Source organism: Neolamprologus multifasciatus, chromosome 2 (genome assembly GCF_963576455.1).
Source record: "Neolamprologus multifasciatus chromosome 2, fNeoMul1.2, whole genome shotgun sequence".
NCBI classification, from domain to species: domain Eukaryota; kingdom Metazoa; phylum Chordata; class Actinopteri; order Cichliformes; family Cichlidae; genus Neolamprologus; species Neolamprologus multifasciatus.
The window spans coordinates 3,911,931-3,928,334 of record NC_140440.1 but is presented as its reverse complement, the minus strand read 5'-3'; the positions used below and the strand labels follow the sequence as shown (position 1 = coordinate 3,928,334).

At 42.0% G+C, this 16,404-nt stretch overlaps 1 protein-coding gene across 12 annotated transcripts in view; it reads left to right on the top strand.

Annotated features, from left to right (window-relative positions):
- Window positions 1–8,038: 8,038 nt before the first annotated feature.
- The window catches only part of shtn3 (shootin 3), a 29,714-nt gene continuing 21,348 nt past the window's right edge, over window positions 8,039–16,404 (top strand). For 7 of the 12 annotated variants that reach the window (XM_085180968.1, XM_085180974.1, XM_085180960.1 and 4 more), the window contains exons 1-2: window positions 8,040–8,339; window positions 13,365–13,428. In XM_085180968.1, coding sequence (XP_085037094.1) covers window positions 8,262–8,339; window positions 13,365–13,428 — 142 coding nt within the window. In that variant the 5' untranslated portion in view covers window positions 8,040–8,261. Of the gene's footprint in view, window positions 8,340–10,949; window positions 15,173–16,404 lie in introns of those variants that run through there. The other 5 variants (XM_085180951.1, XM_085180932.1, XM_085181002.1 and 2 more) reach the window with 5 other exon arrangements.

Genomic DNA, 16,404 nt, shown 5'->3' with positions numbered 1-16,404 from the left:
ATACGCATCTACTTAAATCAAATTCAAGTCAAATGGTTAAAAAAATAATTTCACACACAAAAAAAGAGCTAAAAAATTCACCACACTGGGAAGGGTGAAGACAACTGGGTTGCCCGGCCCTGGCCATGAGCTGTCCCTTATTTATTTCTCAGGGAGTTGGCAACCCTAGCTAGAATTCAATCACCTTTCATTAATCTAAGAACGATCAACTAATTTGCATATCAGCTATTAACCCACTAAGTTGACAGGACAACAGAAATGCATGTTCAAAATGTTATCACAAAAATAGAATTTCCCTCATACAGTAAATTACTTGTGCTGCATCAATCAAGCAGGAAGCATCTCCCAATTTACTATATCAACGACTAAATTTATTGTCTGATCACTGGTTGGTCAAACCAGAATCTTTTTTGCCACAAAAGTTAAACTGTTGTCCTGCAACCTGGAGAGTTAGTTGTCAGCATTGGATAAATTCAGCATTTGATAACAAGTGTTTGTTAAATTTACACAATTTTAACACTGATGATAGATAACAAGCTGATCTTCATTGCATGTGTGTTTGTGTTATTAGGCAGGTTTAATCAATGTCTGTGGAGCTGCATCTCCAGCAGGGCATGTTCTTAAAGCTGCCTTTCCTACACACTTCTCTGCTATTATTTGATCATTTCTTAACTAATGTGCTATGAGTCCACTGGTCTTTGCATCACACTAAGTGTGGACAAGATGATAAACAGACTCACATGCTTAAGATGTTGTCTAATCTTCATGAGCTCTCTTGTGTTTGTGTTAGTAGGGTTAATGCATGTTTTGCTTGTGTGTGTGATTTTGTATGTTTCTTTTTGCAGTGTTTCAGACTCCTTCACAATTTCCCACTTAAGCAGTCAGTTTTGTTTTTCCCAGGTTTGCTAACCCAAATTTTGATTTCCCACATTAAACAACAGCATTCTCACTTACTCTCACTCTGTTGTCCTCTCCCACTTCAACAGTCCAATAGCCGGCAGTTGTCTTTCAGCTTTGTCCTGTGTTCCACTGTCTCTTCTTGCCATTTTACTCCAAAGGTAACAAACTCCAACATTCTCCTCAGTTCTCCTCAAATGTTCTTGTCACATGCACAGTGCCATTCATCCAATCAGGCAGGATGATGGGTTTGCTCTTCTTCTCTGATGCTGTTTGCCCACACGGCTGCTGCTTGCTGGGACTCTTTGCTCAGGACTTTGCTGCTGTCTCTTTATCTGCCATGTTATTGCTCTTTGGAGCTGCATTCCTTGTCTTCAGGGAGGAGTGAGAGCTCGCTTGTTAGGTTGAGGGACACATGGTGCTGTAAATAAGTTAGCCAGAAACTTGGCCTGAACGTTTCCAATGATGTTAAACTATAACTTTCTTCCGACCGCTGCATGTGGAAAATTGATTCAGGTCTGCTTTTCATCTGAAAGTGACAAACTAAGACATGTTCATTATTATTATCACTGCTTAACCACACATGTCTCTCTCTGTTTTTGTGAACAGTCCTTTCTTAAAAGCAGAAAATGAGATTGTAGTTGTTCTTGGCTGATAAACACAAAACCTTTTTCCTATGATTATTTTTCATCTACAATGTAAATTTTGTCTCTTTTTTACTCCTTTTTTTTTTCCCTTTACAATAGCTGGTGACCTGCAGAATCACCGCTCTCACAATTGGAGGCAATTATTTTTACACAGCGCACAAAAACACTGTGATGTCAGACACATTGCCACTCACTTTTTTCATCTGCGTAAATAAATCATATGGCCAATGGCATGTGCCATGGTGATCCATAAGTATGAGCGCAAGTTTATTTAATTATTTTTCAACCCAACAAAACAAATAACAAAAACATGATGCTGATGCTATGAACACTCTACACACATGAGTCAAGATGCAGGAAAACTGCTGCGCATCTGAAAGAAGAAGCTGAACTCACGGATACACTACATACTCGAGTTATCATAGTTCTGTTTCTCTCTCTTTGATGAGTTCTCAGCCAGCTCCTGATCTGATAATGTGTAGCTTGCTCATCAGCTCAGAAGAGACCGCAACGCAACCTCACACAGTGGTTGCGTGCTTTGCCCCACAGTGGCAAAGACTTGCACTTTCATATTCAATTCAGCTTCTCCATCAAGTAGTTTTCAGCTGTTTCATACAGGGTTCAGCATATTAGTTGTTTTCACAGGTGTGCTCTATATCTCAACAATGGCTCATAATAAGACGACAGTCTTTCAAACAGGTCAAGTGCCTCTATGCACATCATTAGTTTAAATATTTACCTATTTTACTTCATCTCATATGTCATTGTACTGAATTTGAGCAACCCTAAGCTTAATGCAGATTACTTTTAACAATTATCTACCTTAATTAAATCTATGGTCTGGAGCACAGGCTGTTGTTGATCAGGGCAAGCCAAAAAATAATCTAAACATTTTGTGTCAGCAAGGGGTGGGGGAAAGCCATTCACCAGAGCATATCTTAACTGCTGCTGATGTGGGCTGGCCTTCTCCACACACTCTTCAAGGCTGCTATGTTTTCTGAAAATTTCTAAGATTTTAATCTAAATATTTTACAGCAACCAATTTACCCTCAAAATCACAGTTTTGTATGAGAATATGAATATCTCGTGCTGCCGGGAGTGAATTCTTACATGAATGCGTCGTCTCCCTGTGAGGCAGTCTTACTTGCTATGATAACAACAACAACCGTGTCACAGACCACGCCTGCTCCGCAGCATTCACACAAACGCATATGACAACAACAACACAAATTAGGCCTACTTCGAACTCTCACCGGTACACTCGGGACACTAACCCAATCTTTCGGGACCCTAACCCAGTTGTGGGACACTAACCCAGTCGCGCGACAAAACCCAATGAAGGGACGCTCGGGACACACATCCAGGGCGATTTCTCGGGATACAAACCCAGTTTTGGGACACAAACCCAGTTGCGATTATAGAGTCACTCTCCAGCTTACCTGCCGTTGCTTAGCGTGTAATATCAGCCTCGAATCCCGCCGATCGTCATTCATCGAGGAGAGAAAACAGACAGCTAATCTACCGGCCCGATGACAAATTCTCATGTCTCGGGACTTTACTACAGGAACTTCCTGGCTGACGTCAGTCTTTCAGCGTGTCTCTTCTCCCCTCGGTGAATGTCGACTCCAGGGCTCCGGCTCTCGAAGGACCAATTAATGATAGGTTTGTAGCATAAACCTATTCGCTGGAACGTTAAGGACAATTCAACTACACAGCAAAAAGCATTAAACACCAAGTAGGCAAAGTTCTTCGTGTCACTCATGCATGAGGGAGAGAACCACGACAAGCGCCATTCCTTCACTTGACCCCAGTCGCTCTCGTCCGCTCCCCCGTAACACTGCTCTTTTATTGAGGTTACATGAATATACATAGCTTCATTAACATATGACGTCTACATACAAACAAAGAGTACCTTGCCTGTGCGTTGTGTGTGTGTGTGTGTGTGTGTGTGTGCGTGTGTGTGTGTGTGCGTGTGTGTGTGGTCAGAGTGTGACCCCATGAAGACTTCCCTTAACCTGCTGGTCTGGAAGTCCAGCAGTTCATCTAAACCAAAAGTACTTAGACTAAAACAGATATAGCTACGTTTATCCTACCCTAAAACAATAAGACAAGGTACGACCTCTCCCATGCTCCCAGAGTGCTCTGGAATGCACACAAAGTTTGCAGACTATTAAGGATCAAACCTCTACCAATCTACAACTAATTAGAAAACTATAAGCATATATAAGTAGATATTTCTAAGCATAAATGACAATCAACAATACAAAACCTGACAAGTTTCACATGTATCTTTTGGCTAAGTCCACACACAAATCTTTTTTACGCACACACAAATTCTTTTTACACATACAAATCTTTTTTACACATACACAAATTCTTTTTACACATACAAAACTGATTTACAAGTACAAAATATTTATGACCACAATTTGAGCCCATACAAGCCTCGTTACGCGCATCGCGGAAATGCCCCCTCCATTACTCGACACAAGCTTTGAAGCCTTGATACAGAGTGTCACATCATCACTACCCGAGGCCTTGAAGCACTTTTTCGGTAAGTTAAACGTGTTTGTAAGCTAATCCATAACTACTGTCCTTAGCTAGGTCCTGAGACCTAGATGACCTAAGATGAGCACTCGGCTGTCGGGGAACCTGTTTGGTAAAGTTTGTTTAGCTAACCCGTGCAGGTGAATGAATTTACCCTGACTAAAGAAATCAAGAGAAACGCCCTGGGCTGCTCAGTCACTAGGTTCAAGGTTCAAGGTTCTTTATTTGTCACATGCATAGTTATACAAGTATAACACACAGTGAAATGTAACCTGACACGCTCCTCGACATGTGCAAAAATGGGGGGGGGGGTGTAGAGGAGGAACATTATATATATAGTATATACATATTGGGTGAATGTGCAGTAGTAGCAGCAAACAGGTGAATTCTGTACATTAATAACAATAGACATCTGACTAATATAAACATATTTAAAATTAAAGGAATTTGAAATGTACATTGTGCCTGGGTTTAGAGTGTCTGGAAGAGAGTCCTGTCTCAGTCAATTATAGATGATGTGAGAGGGCGGGTGTGTGTGTTTAGGGCCCGGATGGCTTGGGGATAGAAGCTCCTCTTGAGTCTCTCTGTCCTTGCCTGGATGATGCGGAACCGTCTACCAGGTTGCAGAAGTTGGAACAGTTTGTTGCCAGGATGGGATGGGTCCTTCAGTATCTGCGCTGCTCTAGTCCGGCATCTCCTGGAGTAGGTGTCCTGAAGCGGGGGGAGAGCAATCCTGCAGCAGCGTTCTGCTATACGGATTACTCTCTGGAGAGCTTTTTGGTCCTTCACACAGCTGTTCCCAAACCACGATGTCATGTTCTGTGTGAGGATGCTCTCCACAGCGCCTGTATAGAAAATCCTGAGGATCTTTGAAGAGACCCTGAACTTCCTCAGTTGTCGTAGGTGATACAGGCGCTGCCTAGCCTTTTTGGTCTGGACCTGAATGTGGGCAGCCCATGTCAGGTCTGAGGAGATGTAGACACCAAGATACTTGAAGGACTGCACCCTCTCCACTGGAGTTCCATTGATGATAATGGGCTTGTAGTCTCTGTACTGACTCCTTCTGAAGTCCACCACCAGCTCCTTGGTCTTGCCGACGTTCAGCTGGAGGTGGTTTTCCTGGCACCATGATGCCAGATTCTTCACTTCGTCCATGTAGGCCGCCTCATCGTTGTTGGAGATGGCACCCAACACCACTGTGTCGTCAGCAAACTTCACAATGGTGTTGGAGCCATGGGTGGCCACACAGTCTGAAGTGTAGAGGGAGTAGAGCAGTGGCGAGACGACACACAACTCAGGTGGTGCTCCTGTGTTGATGCTGATGCTGTTAGAGACGCATCTACCCACCCTCACCACCTGAGTTCTGCCAGTGAGGAAGTCCAACACCCATGCACACAGACGGCTGTTGAGTCCCAGATCCCTGAGCTTTGTGAACAATCTGCAGGGCACTATTGTGTTAAACGCTGAACTGTAATCAACAAACAGCATTCTCACATAGTTATCCTGTTTCTTGTCCACGTGGCTGAGGGTGGTGTGCAGGACGTGGGCGATGGCATCCTCTGTGGATCTTTTTTTTTTTTTTTAAATAATTACCTTTACTGTACAAGTACAAGAATTATTCTGTAAAAGCAACAGACTGCACTCTGCTGCAGCTCCTGTGCAGAGCTGATTATTAAATATCTTCAAACAACAGCATGTTTTCAGTCTCTTGCAACATCTGTAAAGACAGTAATACCATTTTAAAAAATTAAAAAAACGCTTGTACTTCAGTAACTCCTCATTAATCATTAACTATGGATTAAACTCTTGAACTGAAAAAATGTAAGAGAAGAACTTCAGATTCTGGGTGTGTGAGGACAGTGAAGGATCAGCTCTATTTCAGATTTGAGAAATAAACTTTAGTTTTCAGTTTGTGATGGTTCTATTCTCTTTGTGATTACAGGAGCTGTCCTCACATACCCAGGATCTGAAGCAGACAGATCATCCAACATGTTCACATTTTAACTGCAAAATTAACTGATGAAAACAGTACAAAGGTTAAAGTACCACATATGCTGTCAGTGAAAGCTGCAACTGTTTTATTGATAAAGTTAAAGACAAAAAAGGATTAATCACTCATGTAACTGTGTCACTATATATCAGCATTAACGGGACCTCAGTTTGGTGTTTCAAAAAGCTGCTGATCTCAGACCTGCACAGCTTCCATTTTAAACACTTGATGTACTCAGCTGCATGAAGAGCACATTTGGTTTTCTCTGACACAATTAAATAAAACCTGATGAAGGTCAAAGGTCGTCACTTGTATGTCGAACTACAAACTGGTGATCTTGAATTCTTTCACAGTTTTTTGCAGATAGTGTGTTATTTACTATAAAATAATTCAGTTATTGATACCAGAGTAACCAGAAAGGATCACATATTTTTAAATATATAACTTTCTACAGGGCTGAATATAATATCTTTATGTAAAAGTCTGGAGCCTCTGGGGAGTATCTGAGTATTTATAACATTACACAAACCAAAGGTCTCATCACAGTGTTCATGAAATGCTGGGTTTATCCATCTTCTGGAGCGGGAGGTCTGAAGATTTCCCTGTGAGGGAGCTGCTTGTGAAGATCATGAGTCCTGCTTGATCAATGCGATGAGCTTCAGTCTTCCTGGTGTTTCTTAAATGATGCCTCTCTCAGTGGGTCAACAGAACTTCTGGCACAGGACAGCTGTGATGAAAGAAAGGGAAGAAGTTTCTCCAAACCTCTGGACCCAGGAAACCCAGCTTGGTCCTGATGGTCTCCCTCACTAGTTTCTCCCCAGGCTGAATGTAGCTGTTGATATAATATGGACTATTATATCATATTATTAAATGAAAAGAACAAATTAGACTACACTACTGAAACCTTCTGCTGCTCTTTTTAAAGTTTCCATGATACCAGGCTGTAGACGGCTCTGAAGATTTAAACGGTTTTAGATCCATTACACTCACAGTCTTAAATGTTAAAATCTCAAAGGACAGCATTACATTTTTGATATTAATAGTAACTCTGGGCCTCTGTAGAGTGTGCAGCTGATCTTATCGCTTTCCAAAATGAATAACAAAACCTAAGGAGTCCTGAATCATTCAATAGCACAGATTATTATAGTAACAGGTGTGTCAATCGCTAACTAGCTAGCAACAAGCCCCCAACACATTGCGTATGCTAGCGGCTAATCTTGCAAACAAATTAAAAACAGAGTGATTTTAGATGTTGTAGCTTAATTAAACGAGTCGTCAGTTACGGTAAACCCATCAGCAAATAAACTGGAGCAGCCAGGCTACATAAAAAGTGTAGGGGGGCGTGTTTGCGGTCATGTCCAGCGGGTGTGTGGGTGGGAGCGTTACACAGTTGCTCCACCTCAAGTCACTACTGCTTAGACTCTGGGTCCAAAATTGCAAGATGGCAGCCTCCACAAGCGGATATTTTGGCTTGATTTTTGCACAATGGGAGGAGGTGCTGTCGCATCGTCCATGTTTTCTACAGTCATTGATTGTGATACTAATTTGCATTGCAGCAGTATTTTTAAAATTAAATTGCTAATCCAAACAAACATTAATCTGTGAGCAAACAGGAAAGGGAAATGGATTTTAAAATGAAGAGTGGAATCGCTATTTTAAATTGTGTTTTAAAAAACGTTTTGAAAATCAGTTTAATTTGGAATTCGAAAATGTTTTTTGAAACGGGGTTTTTATTGACATTTAGGTCTTTTCTTTGTAAAATTCATTATCAAATTGAAGTGTTTATTGATGGATTAATAATTCATTTTGAAAAAATTATTTAAAAATAGTGTTTAGATTAAGTGATTTAAAAAATCAATTCAAATTCTATAAATTATTATTTAAGCACAGAATTCTTTATTTCGATGTGTGGCTCTTGTGGTCCTCCATAGAGGAGGCGATCAGGGGAGCAGGATGACGCTGTCAGTGAAGGGAGGAGGAAGAGGAGGAGGGTCCTGCCCGCCGGCAGCAGCATCGTACTGAGCCTCTCTCCATCCCATGTGCTGCAAAGGGAAGAAAATGGGCTCGCGTTCAGACATGTGCTCGTAGAATTTCAGCTCTTTCCTGTTGTTGTTTTTTTTTTTAAATATAGCTGTTGATAAGAATACATCAACAGCCTGGAAGATAATTTATCAATCAAAATGCTTCCCTGCTCACCATCCGCGCAGATGGAGGGATGCGAGGAGGAGGAGGAGAAGGACGCACACATGCAAACAGAGGTAAAATGACACAAACGTCTCCTGTGCTGACTTCCGACACTCCAAATCAGCGTGTGAGAGGCGAGCATGTATGCGGGAGCCCGAGCGGCTCTGTTGCCCCTGTGGGGCATTTTGCCGCCCGGCTTATGCTAGAGGAGCTCAGACATCAAAGAGCCGGACCCCTCCCTAAATCATGCTCTTCACGCCATTTAAGCGAACTGAACCAGTCAGTGAGGAGAAATGATACGAATAGCACAGCTACATCTCCCTTCACGGGGAAGTTTCTGGGTTTAAAACACGCTGTGTGTCTTTTTGTGTAAAAATGTGCGGAGTGAATGAGGCTGCCGGTTTATTCTGGACCGTGTGTCTTACTGCGTGCTCCCTTACAATAGACAGAATGAAAAACGCCTTAAATCATGTTCTCACACCACCAGGGCTTGGCTATGACCCCAAACACCTGCATGGTAGGGGTGGGCACCATTTCAGTGGTAATGCCTTGCTCTTGGAATTTAGTTGCCCCACCCTTTGACCTCCAGGAGCGAAAAATATGCTTAAAGTTGAGGTGGGAACAAAAACATCAGCCTTTAGTGCTTATTCACCTGCTTCTTGCCCCCTTTTGATGGCTTTATGCCCACTGGGAATCGGACACTCAAACCAAAGTGTGTCAGTGCCTTGCTCTGATGTTCAAAGGAAGTAATGGATCAGTAAGCTTTATGCTCGATCAGAGTCAGGGTTTCATCAGAAAATTCTGTTTTAGCACCATCTTCTGCAGAAAAAATGTATTTGTAGCTGTTTTGTGGGTGAAGAAGAATAGAAAAGTCTTAGAAGAATAGAAGAGTCTTACTCACATTCTAATTTAACCTGCTAATATTAAACTAGTTTGCTTTAGTTTCTTCTTGAACTTTGTAAAGAATTAAGTTATAATCCAAGAACAAGAGCAGAGTCTTAGGGTCGTATTGCAGTTTTTATAGGTTTCAGCTAAATTTCCTGGTCTTCATTTGGCTCAGGCACTCTCCCAGACACCCACCTCAACCATGATCATACAGTTAAAGATCCACTTTTTAGCCGTACTCTGGTAATTACTGTATTGGCTTATCAAGGCCCAGCTGTGAAGCCTCGAGCTGGATTTTTAAATGCATGAGCGAGGTGTGGATCCAAGAAACACTGCATGATCACTGCAAAGAAAGAAAAGCATCTACATTTTAGCTAAACCTACCTACTGTTTACAAGTATTCAGCCAAAAGAAAAAAGCTTAACCTTCCAGGTATTATCATATGTGCCAGCATTTTATACTGAAAGGAGTAATAATACTGTAATTGTCTCGGTGCAAAGAAAATGAAAAAGTATTCATAATAACAGTTTGTTTCCATTAAAATTAAAAGGAAATGAGAACCAAATAGCTTGGGACTGCTGCTCTGATAGGTGGTTGGGGAATAGGTTTTTTGTCGTGATCGGTGGGAAGTGCAGGAGATCGAACCGCTCAACCAGGCAACCTCAGTGCCTTCCTGTGTGCCGATGAACCAGCTGCCCTCACTGTGCTCCTGAGGGAAATCTAAGCTGACAGTGTGTGAGGCTGCAGGTAGAGCCGGGCAAAAGTGGGACAAGTGCTTCCTGCTGCTGGAGGAAAGAGAGAGAGAGAGCACGAGCGAGCGAGCTGGATGCTGAACGGCCTTTTCGTGCTTTTTTATCTGAGGAATGCCCGTTTTGTCGCAATTCCGCCCTTTAATGGCCTCGAACTTTGACCACTGATATGAGATCAAGCACCGTTTTCCTGTCAGCATCAGAACACCATGAACACATCTGTGTCACTGACACAAAATAGATCTAATCAGACTGTGTTCATCTGTTTGTAGAGCTTTTTAGGTCACATCTGTGAAATCTAATGTAAGGGGAGCTGAGGATGGTGAAGAATCAGTTTAGGGCTACACCCCAAGAACAGTTTAGGTTCTTAGAGCTCAAACCAGGAAGTGCTGGTGTCTGTCGGTCCTATATTTTAATGGAATAACATTTAACGGGTTTAAGAATTCCAGAAAGTAGCCCAGTTCTCCAAGTAGCTGAAGTTACACCGCTGACATCGGTATGTGCAGGTGAAATGTGTGCAAATAGGTCTTACATTACAAATCACAAGACGAGCGAGCACCAATTGTAAGGAAAAAAAAAGACATCCCAGAATTTATTATCCATATGTAGGATTTTGCAGTGTTGTTACTTCTCTGTTTTGTCAAGTGTTGGTACGTCATCCACAAAATGTCTTCCATCACTGTCAGAAACACCAGGTAGCTTTAGGATCTTCAGTGGAAAATGTGGTCAAATGTGTCCCTGACCGCCTTGTTTAGTGATCTAAGTGACCAAAGAGCTATCTGTCTTGCTGGTCATTCATGACCTAGCCTGCCTGCGACTATAATACTAGATCATTATGGCCACACAGAGTGAAACTAATGGTGCTCTGTGAAACTCATCAAAGTCAAAAGTTGGTTCATCAGCTGCAAGTTGCTCTGTAATGGCAGATTAAGTCAAATAACTAACATTTGTTGGTACAACCACAGAATAAATAAAAAGTAAGGGGGGAAGCCACCAACATTAACACTGGAACTCCCAGAGAGCAGCCATTTGGCTTTTCTACGTTTAAGTCACCCAGCGGTTTGTAGAGTGTTACGAAGCTTCAGGTTTGGCCTTTCATCCGTCACCATCTTTGTTTCATTTAACCTGCATCATGAGGTGGAGGTGACTGAAAAAGTCGAATCCACCTTTCCAATCCCAAAGCAGCCACACCCTGATGCAAGCACAGCTTCATCTCTTGTGGATCAGAAGTAGAAAGAATAGAGGCTTACGATGCCTTTGAGCCCTGTGCACACTCTGTGGAAACAGCCAGTCTGTGTTTGCATCACACCCAGCTGCTGCATCAGTCAGATGCTTCTCCTGTATTTACCAGTGACTGATGACCACCTGAACACAAACCCCTGATGAGTACAGTATGGTCACCGTGGGATTTGTCCTGGCTTTACAAGCAGACAGTAACTGCCTGAATGCATCTTTAAATTGCTGATGGGCAAGCGAGGATGGACACTAAAAGCCACAAAGGAGACATCATCTTCTATTTCTGAGAACTATAAAAATCGAACGTCTGTAAGTCCAAATGTTCGAATCATCAGTCCTTGAAGGAGACTGTATTTGGGCCACCAGGAAAATTCACTTCACCTTGACTGACTATAAAACCCGTCCCCAGTTTCTGCCTATAGGCTCATCTTATGTCAGTCCATCTAAAGTAGTTACCTCCAATGACTGTGCTAATGACATGCTGCATGTGGACATACCGTTTGGCCTAAAAGTTCATCGTTTTAACCTTGTATTTGGCATTTCCTTATGATGCGCCTTGTCACGTGTGACATCACTGCAGCGGTCCGATGGAGCGTGTAAAAGGTCAATCTTTTTAACGATGCACTCCCTGCAGAGGGTCTGATTCTGATGAATCTTCAAGGTTTGGCTGTTGCCAGTTTGCATCAGTCATATGTTAACCATTATGTTTGTTTCACTACATTGCTCCAGAAAATGAGCTTGAAGCTAATCAGTGCTCTCCTGTATGCAGAGAGTGATGTTTCATGCAGTGCGTTTGTACTCTGGAGGTTGTTTAAACCCACAGGGAGACGTTTCTTTGCCTGTGTACTTTTGTTTTTTGCTTTGCAGGAGGTCACTGAAAGCTTTACGAGTTTCAATTACCATTTTAAATTAATTGTGTGCAGAGCACAGCAGCACTGCAGATACTCTGTTAGTGGCTGTGGTCACTCAGGAGGGCACTGTACTTCTGTCCTTTAAGAGGAAGGAGATATGAACGATGGGATGATAATCCAACAGTTACTTTTCTGCTCAGTGAGCAAGCACAGACACATATCTGAGAGACGGCTGACTAGAAAGACCGTCATCATCCCAAAGCTTCTTGGGGCTGCTCTTTTATTCACACGATGCCACCACACACCTGGCTTCACCTGTTTGATTTAGCAACATGAATCCTTTCATATGTCAGGCAACTCTGTCAATGTTAGTAATACGGGGAGATTCTAACCAGCTGTGCGTGTTTTTCTCAGTCAGACTAGAAATACATGTTTGGGTGTGGTGGAAAAGTTGATTTGTCTTTCAGTGTGCATGTTGAGCTTCTGTTAATCTGTGACGTTTGCAGCTGCTTTCATTTTTCCAACATTCAAACGCGGCGTCTCCTCAGCTGCTTGTCCGAAACACAGCACAAGAAGAGACAGTGCATGCGAAAATAAGCAGTTATGGTCTTTCTGGCTTTTCAAGTCAGCAGGAGCAGAGTGAGTCAGTCTGTTATCAGAGGTGATGGGCTGTCAGTGTTATTACAGAAATCCAGGCAGCATTTTAAGACGATAGAAGAGGGCAGCGCAGCCTTCAGCACAGAGGGGCATCGGGCAAAATGAACGCTTATCTGGAGGATGTGGTAGGAAGGAAGTGCTTGTGATGTTTCTGTTAGCTGCTAACACTGTCGCTGCAGTGTTCTAAGCATTACTTCACATTAGCCACATTCAGAAAAGATTAATATTATTGTTGGATTTTAAACGTTGGTGTCACCAAGTAAAGTAATGCCAGTGAATCTTAGCAATCACAGCTTGAGAACCACCAGATGCATGCAGCTAATCCTGCAGAAATATTCTACAGTGGCAGCAAGGTCATGGTTCGTACCCGCCTAACGTGTGGGTGAGTGTTTCTGTGAGGGGTCTTCGTGTTCTCCCTGTGTCTGTGTTGGTTCTCTCCAGTTTCTCCAGCTTCCCCAAAGGTGTGCGTGTTAGGTTAACTGGTGACTCTCGATTTGATGTAGGTTCTGAATGATTGTTTGTCTGATGCACCAGCTTCCAGGTACTGCTTGTTGTCGGCCTGCTGAACGTGTTTCAGGATAAAATCGCTGCTTTGTCACAGCTGAGTGTGTAAACTGTTGTGCGTGTGTGGGTGTAACTTCACTCTGCTGATATCAGTGACCTGTACGTTCAGCCTGTTGTGGAACATGATCTGATGGGTTGACCCTGCTGTCTGCTCCAGCAGTGCAACAGACTGACGGAGGAGAGAGACGAGGCAGAGAGACAACTCAAACACATCAAGAGAGGTGAGTCCAGCTTGTTTACACCTTCTCAAACTCTCAAACGCACAAAAAATGTGTTTTGAAGCAGGAAATGAAATTAAAGAATCTTTGCTAAACAACAAAGTTAACCTTCAGCAGCTATAACAACCAATAATGGAGTGACATACATTTATTCTGCAGACATTAGTGCTCTATAGAGGATGAATAATACCAAGTCTTGTGATCTTCTTAGTTTTAAAAGCAGTCAACTCTGAAAAACCTTTACACATATCCCATCAGAATCAGTTGATTGTTTTTTTGTGCAACAACTTGTATATCTAATTTTTTTTACCTTCATACTATGAATATTTTCCCAGTTACAGGCCCTAAAAGTACATGGGTGTGGCTTCGAATTTTTATCAATGGTTTTTAAGCCTTATAACTTTATAAAACAGAAGATATCTATACCAAATTTCCTGGTCCTAAAAACAAGCTTTGTACCGTGGATGTTTGATCTTTACCCTGAAGATCCAGCTACTCCTGGCATTTCCTGTCTGCTCACTTTGACCTTGGGATAAACTGGTTTAGAGTTTCTGGATCAGCCCATATTCATTAATAGTTTCTGCTCATTTTTCTTCACCTGTCAGATTTCCATTTAGTAAAGTCCTCGTCCTCCTAGAGGTTGCAGAAAACTATAATTATCATTTAAAAGTAAAAAAAAATTGGTGCCATTAATCCTTCAGTGCACACAGACAAATACTTACTGTACTTTCTGGACAATAGAGCGCACCTGTATATAAGCCGCATCCGCTCTATTTTTAAAAAATTTAAAAAAAAAAGATATACAAGCCGCACCCAGCTATAAGCCGCAGATATCTATGATGAAAAATTAGATATTTACTGCATGTACAGAACAATCTTGTACTGTAAATGTACATGTATGTACCTGAACAGATTCTTTCCGAACAATGCCTTTTAACACGGCAGCAACTTTGCTAATTAAAACGGAACAGAACCAAGAGAAAATGACCGCTATTTATTTACCTCCATTTTTCCTGTATTTGAAACCACAAGTCACTTTAATCATCTTCGCTGAAACCCATGAAGTCGTCTTCTTCAGTGTCGGAGTTGAACAGGCTCAGAAGCGCTTCGTCACATCTGTCTCCATCAGTCTCGCTCTCCGTGTCACTGTCATCCTCCGGTGAAGTTGGCTCTCTAACTTGCATCATACAAACTTCTTCGTGTGGTTTCCATGATGAAGGGGCGAGGATTTGAAAATAATTACCAGTTGGTAATTTGTTGTGCGTGTTCTATCTGCTAAAGAAAAAGTAGCGTATTCTTCTTTGCATTGATTTTTCATCTATCTTGTTTTTTATTCTAATTCTGGTTAGAGTCCCCCTAGTGGTGGAAGAAAAATCCACAGAATAGCCGCACCTTTGTATAAGCCTCATGGCTCAAAACCTAGGAAAAAAGTAGCGGCTTATAGTCCAGGAAGTATGGTATGTCCAGATATCAAATACCACAGAGCAGCCTGACACCTCATCCCAGTGAGCCTTCTCTTCCTCCCTCCTTTTTCGCGTTATTCATCTGTGTCTCTGCTGGTATGACATCACCAACACCTTGTCCTCTGAACGGGTGTGTTTAAGAGGGTGTCACCCGTTTCCATGGTGACTGTCAGTTTAGTCAGCCAGTTGTAGAGGAGCACTTTTGTTCTGAGGAGTGATTCTAAAACTGAGGAAACGGCAGCACTTACCTACGGCTCCCATGCCTTCCATGATTATTCACAGAGGTAAGAGAAGGTTTACTGATGTTTATCAATTATAGAAGCATGTAGGAGTCAAGTGTTTGCATAGCTACCTGATTATGTGTGGGATGGATAAATTAGTGGTGCTAAATGTCAGTTTAGGATGCTAAAATTCAGACTACCAACTTTTTCATATTCAAAAGGCTTATATTCGATATTCTTGTAGATTTAGCCATATTAACGAACACACAAGCCAACATTTGTCTTCCAAAAAGATTACATTTTAATTATCCTTTTGTGTCTTAGAGAAGCGGGTCAGTGATGTCAGTCGGTTCAGTCAGCTATGTGTATGTGGGCGAGCTGTTATTGTCCAAAGGTAACAGGAGAACCAGGCGGTCTCCATCTGTGGCTTGTCCTCAGGTGACGTTTCAGTAAAACAGGCCGATTCAGAGTCATCGCCTACCACCCCTAACTACAGCAGTTCTTCCTAAATCTAACGGTGTCGTGTCAATGTCTGATTTAAGGATATTTTTGTTTTACTGAGCTCCTTTGTTGATTTAATTTAAGTGGAGGCATTCAGATGATCTTACCAAAGTTAGTGTCCCCTGAGGATGAACTCTAATGATGCTGTCAGGGCTCATCCTCTACATCTGGTGTCACCACAGGGCATGACACTGTATTTTTTAACCTTCTATGAACATAAGTTAACAGCTGTTGGATAGATTACTGAGAATTTTGATCAACTCCAGCTTGGCCCCCAGAGGATAAATCCTAATTCAGCTGACATTTCCCTGATTGCCATCAGGTCAAACTTTTTATTTGACTTTTTAATTTGCACAACGTTGTCATCTACATTTGTGATCCTGCAGTGAGACTGACCTTTTGTATTTTTAAGCATTTAATGCATTGGCATTAAATTTGGCACACAAGCATGATCCCAGCAGCATTATATTAATCACACTGGTGATTTTTACTGCCTGGCATCATAAAGTTATAATTAGCGTTACCAGTTATTGGGTTTATGACCAGTTAACAGCCTTTTCTTTCCTTAGTGTTCTGTGAGAATGATTAAACTGACATGCTACAAGCTAAACTAAGATTGCAATCATTGCAGAGATCATTATACTTAAGCATCAGCTTTAACCCTGATGCACCGTTTGTGTTATATAATTAAGAGCACAGAGCTGCCATTGTGTCTGCAGACTTTCAGTCGGTTGTAATTTTGTCTAACTGAGCCAAGCACGAGCAGCTGTTGTTGGGGCGGGGCCTATGGCTAA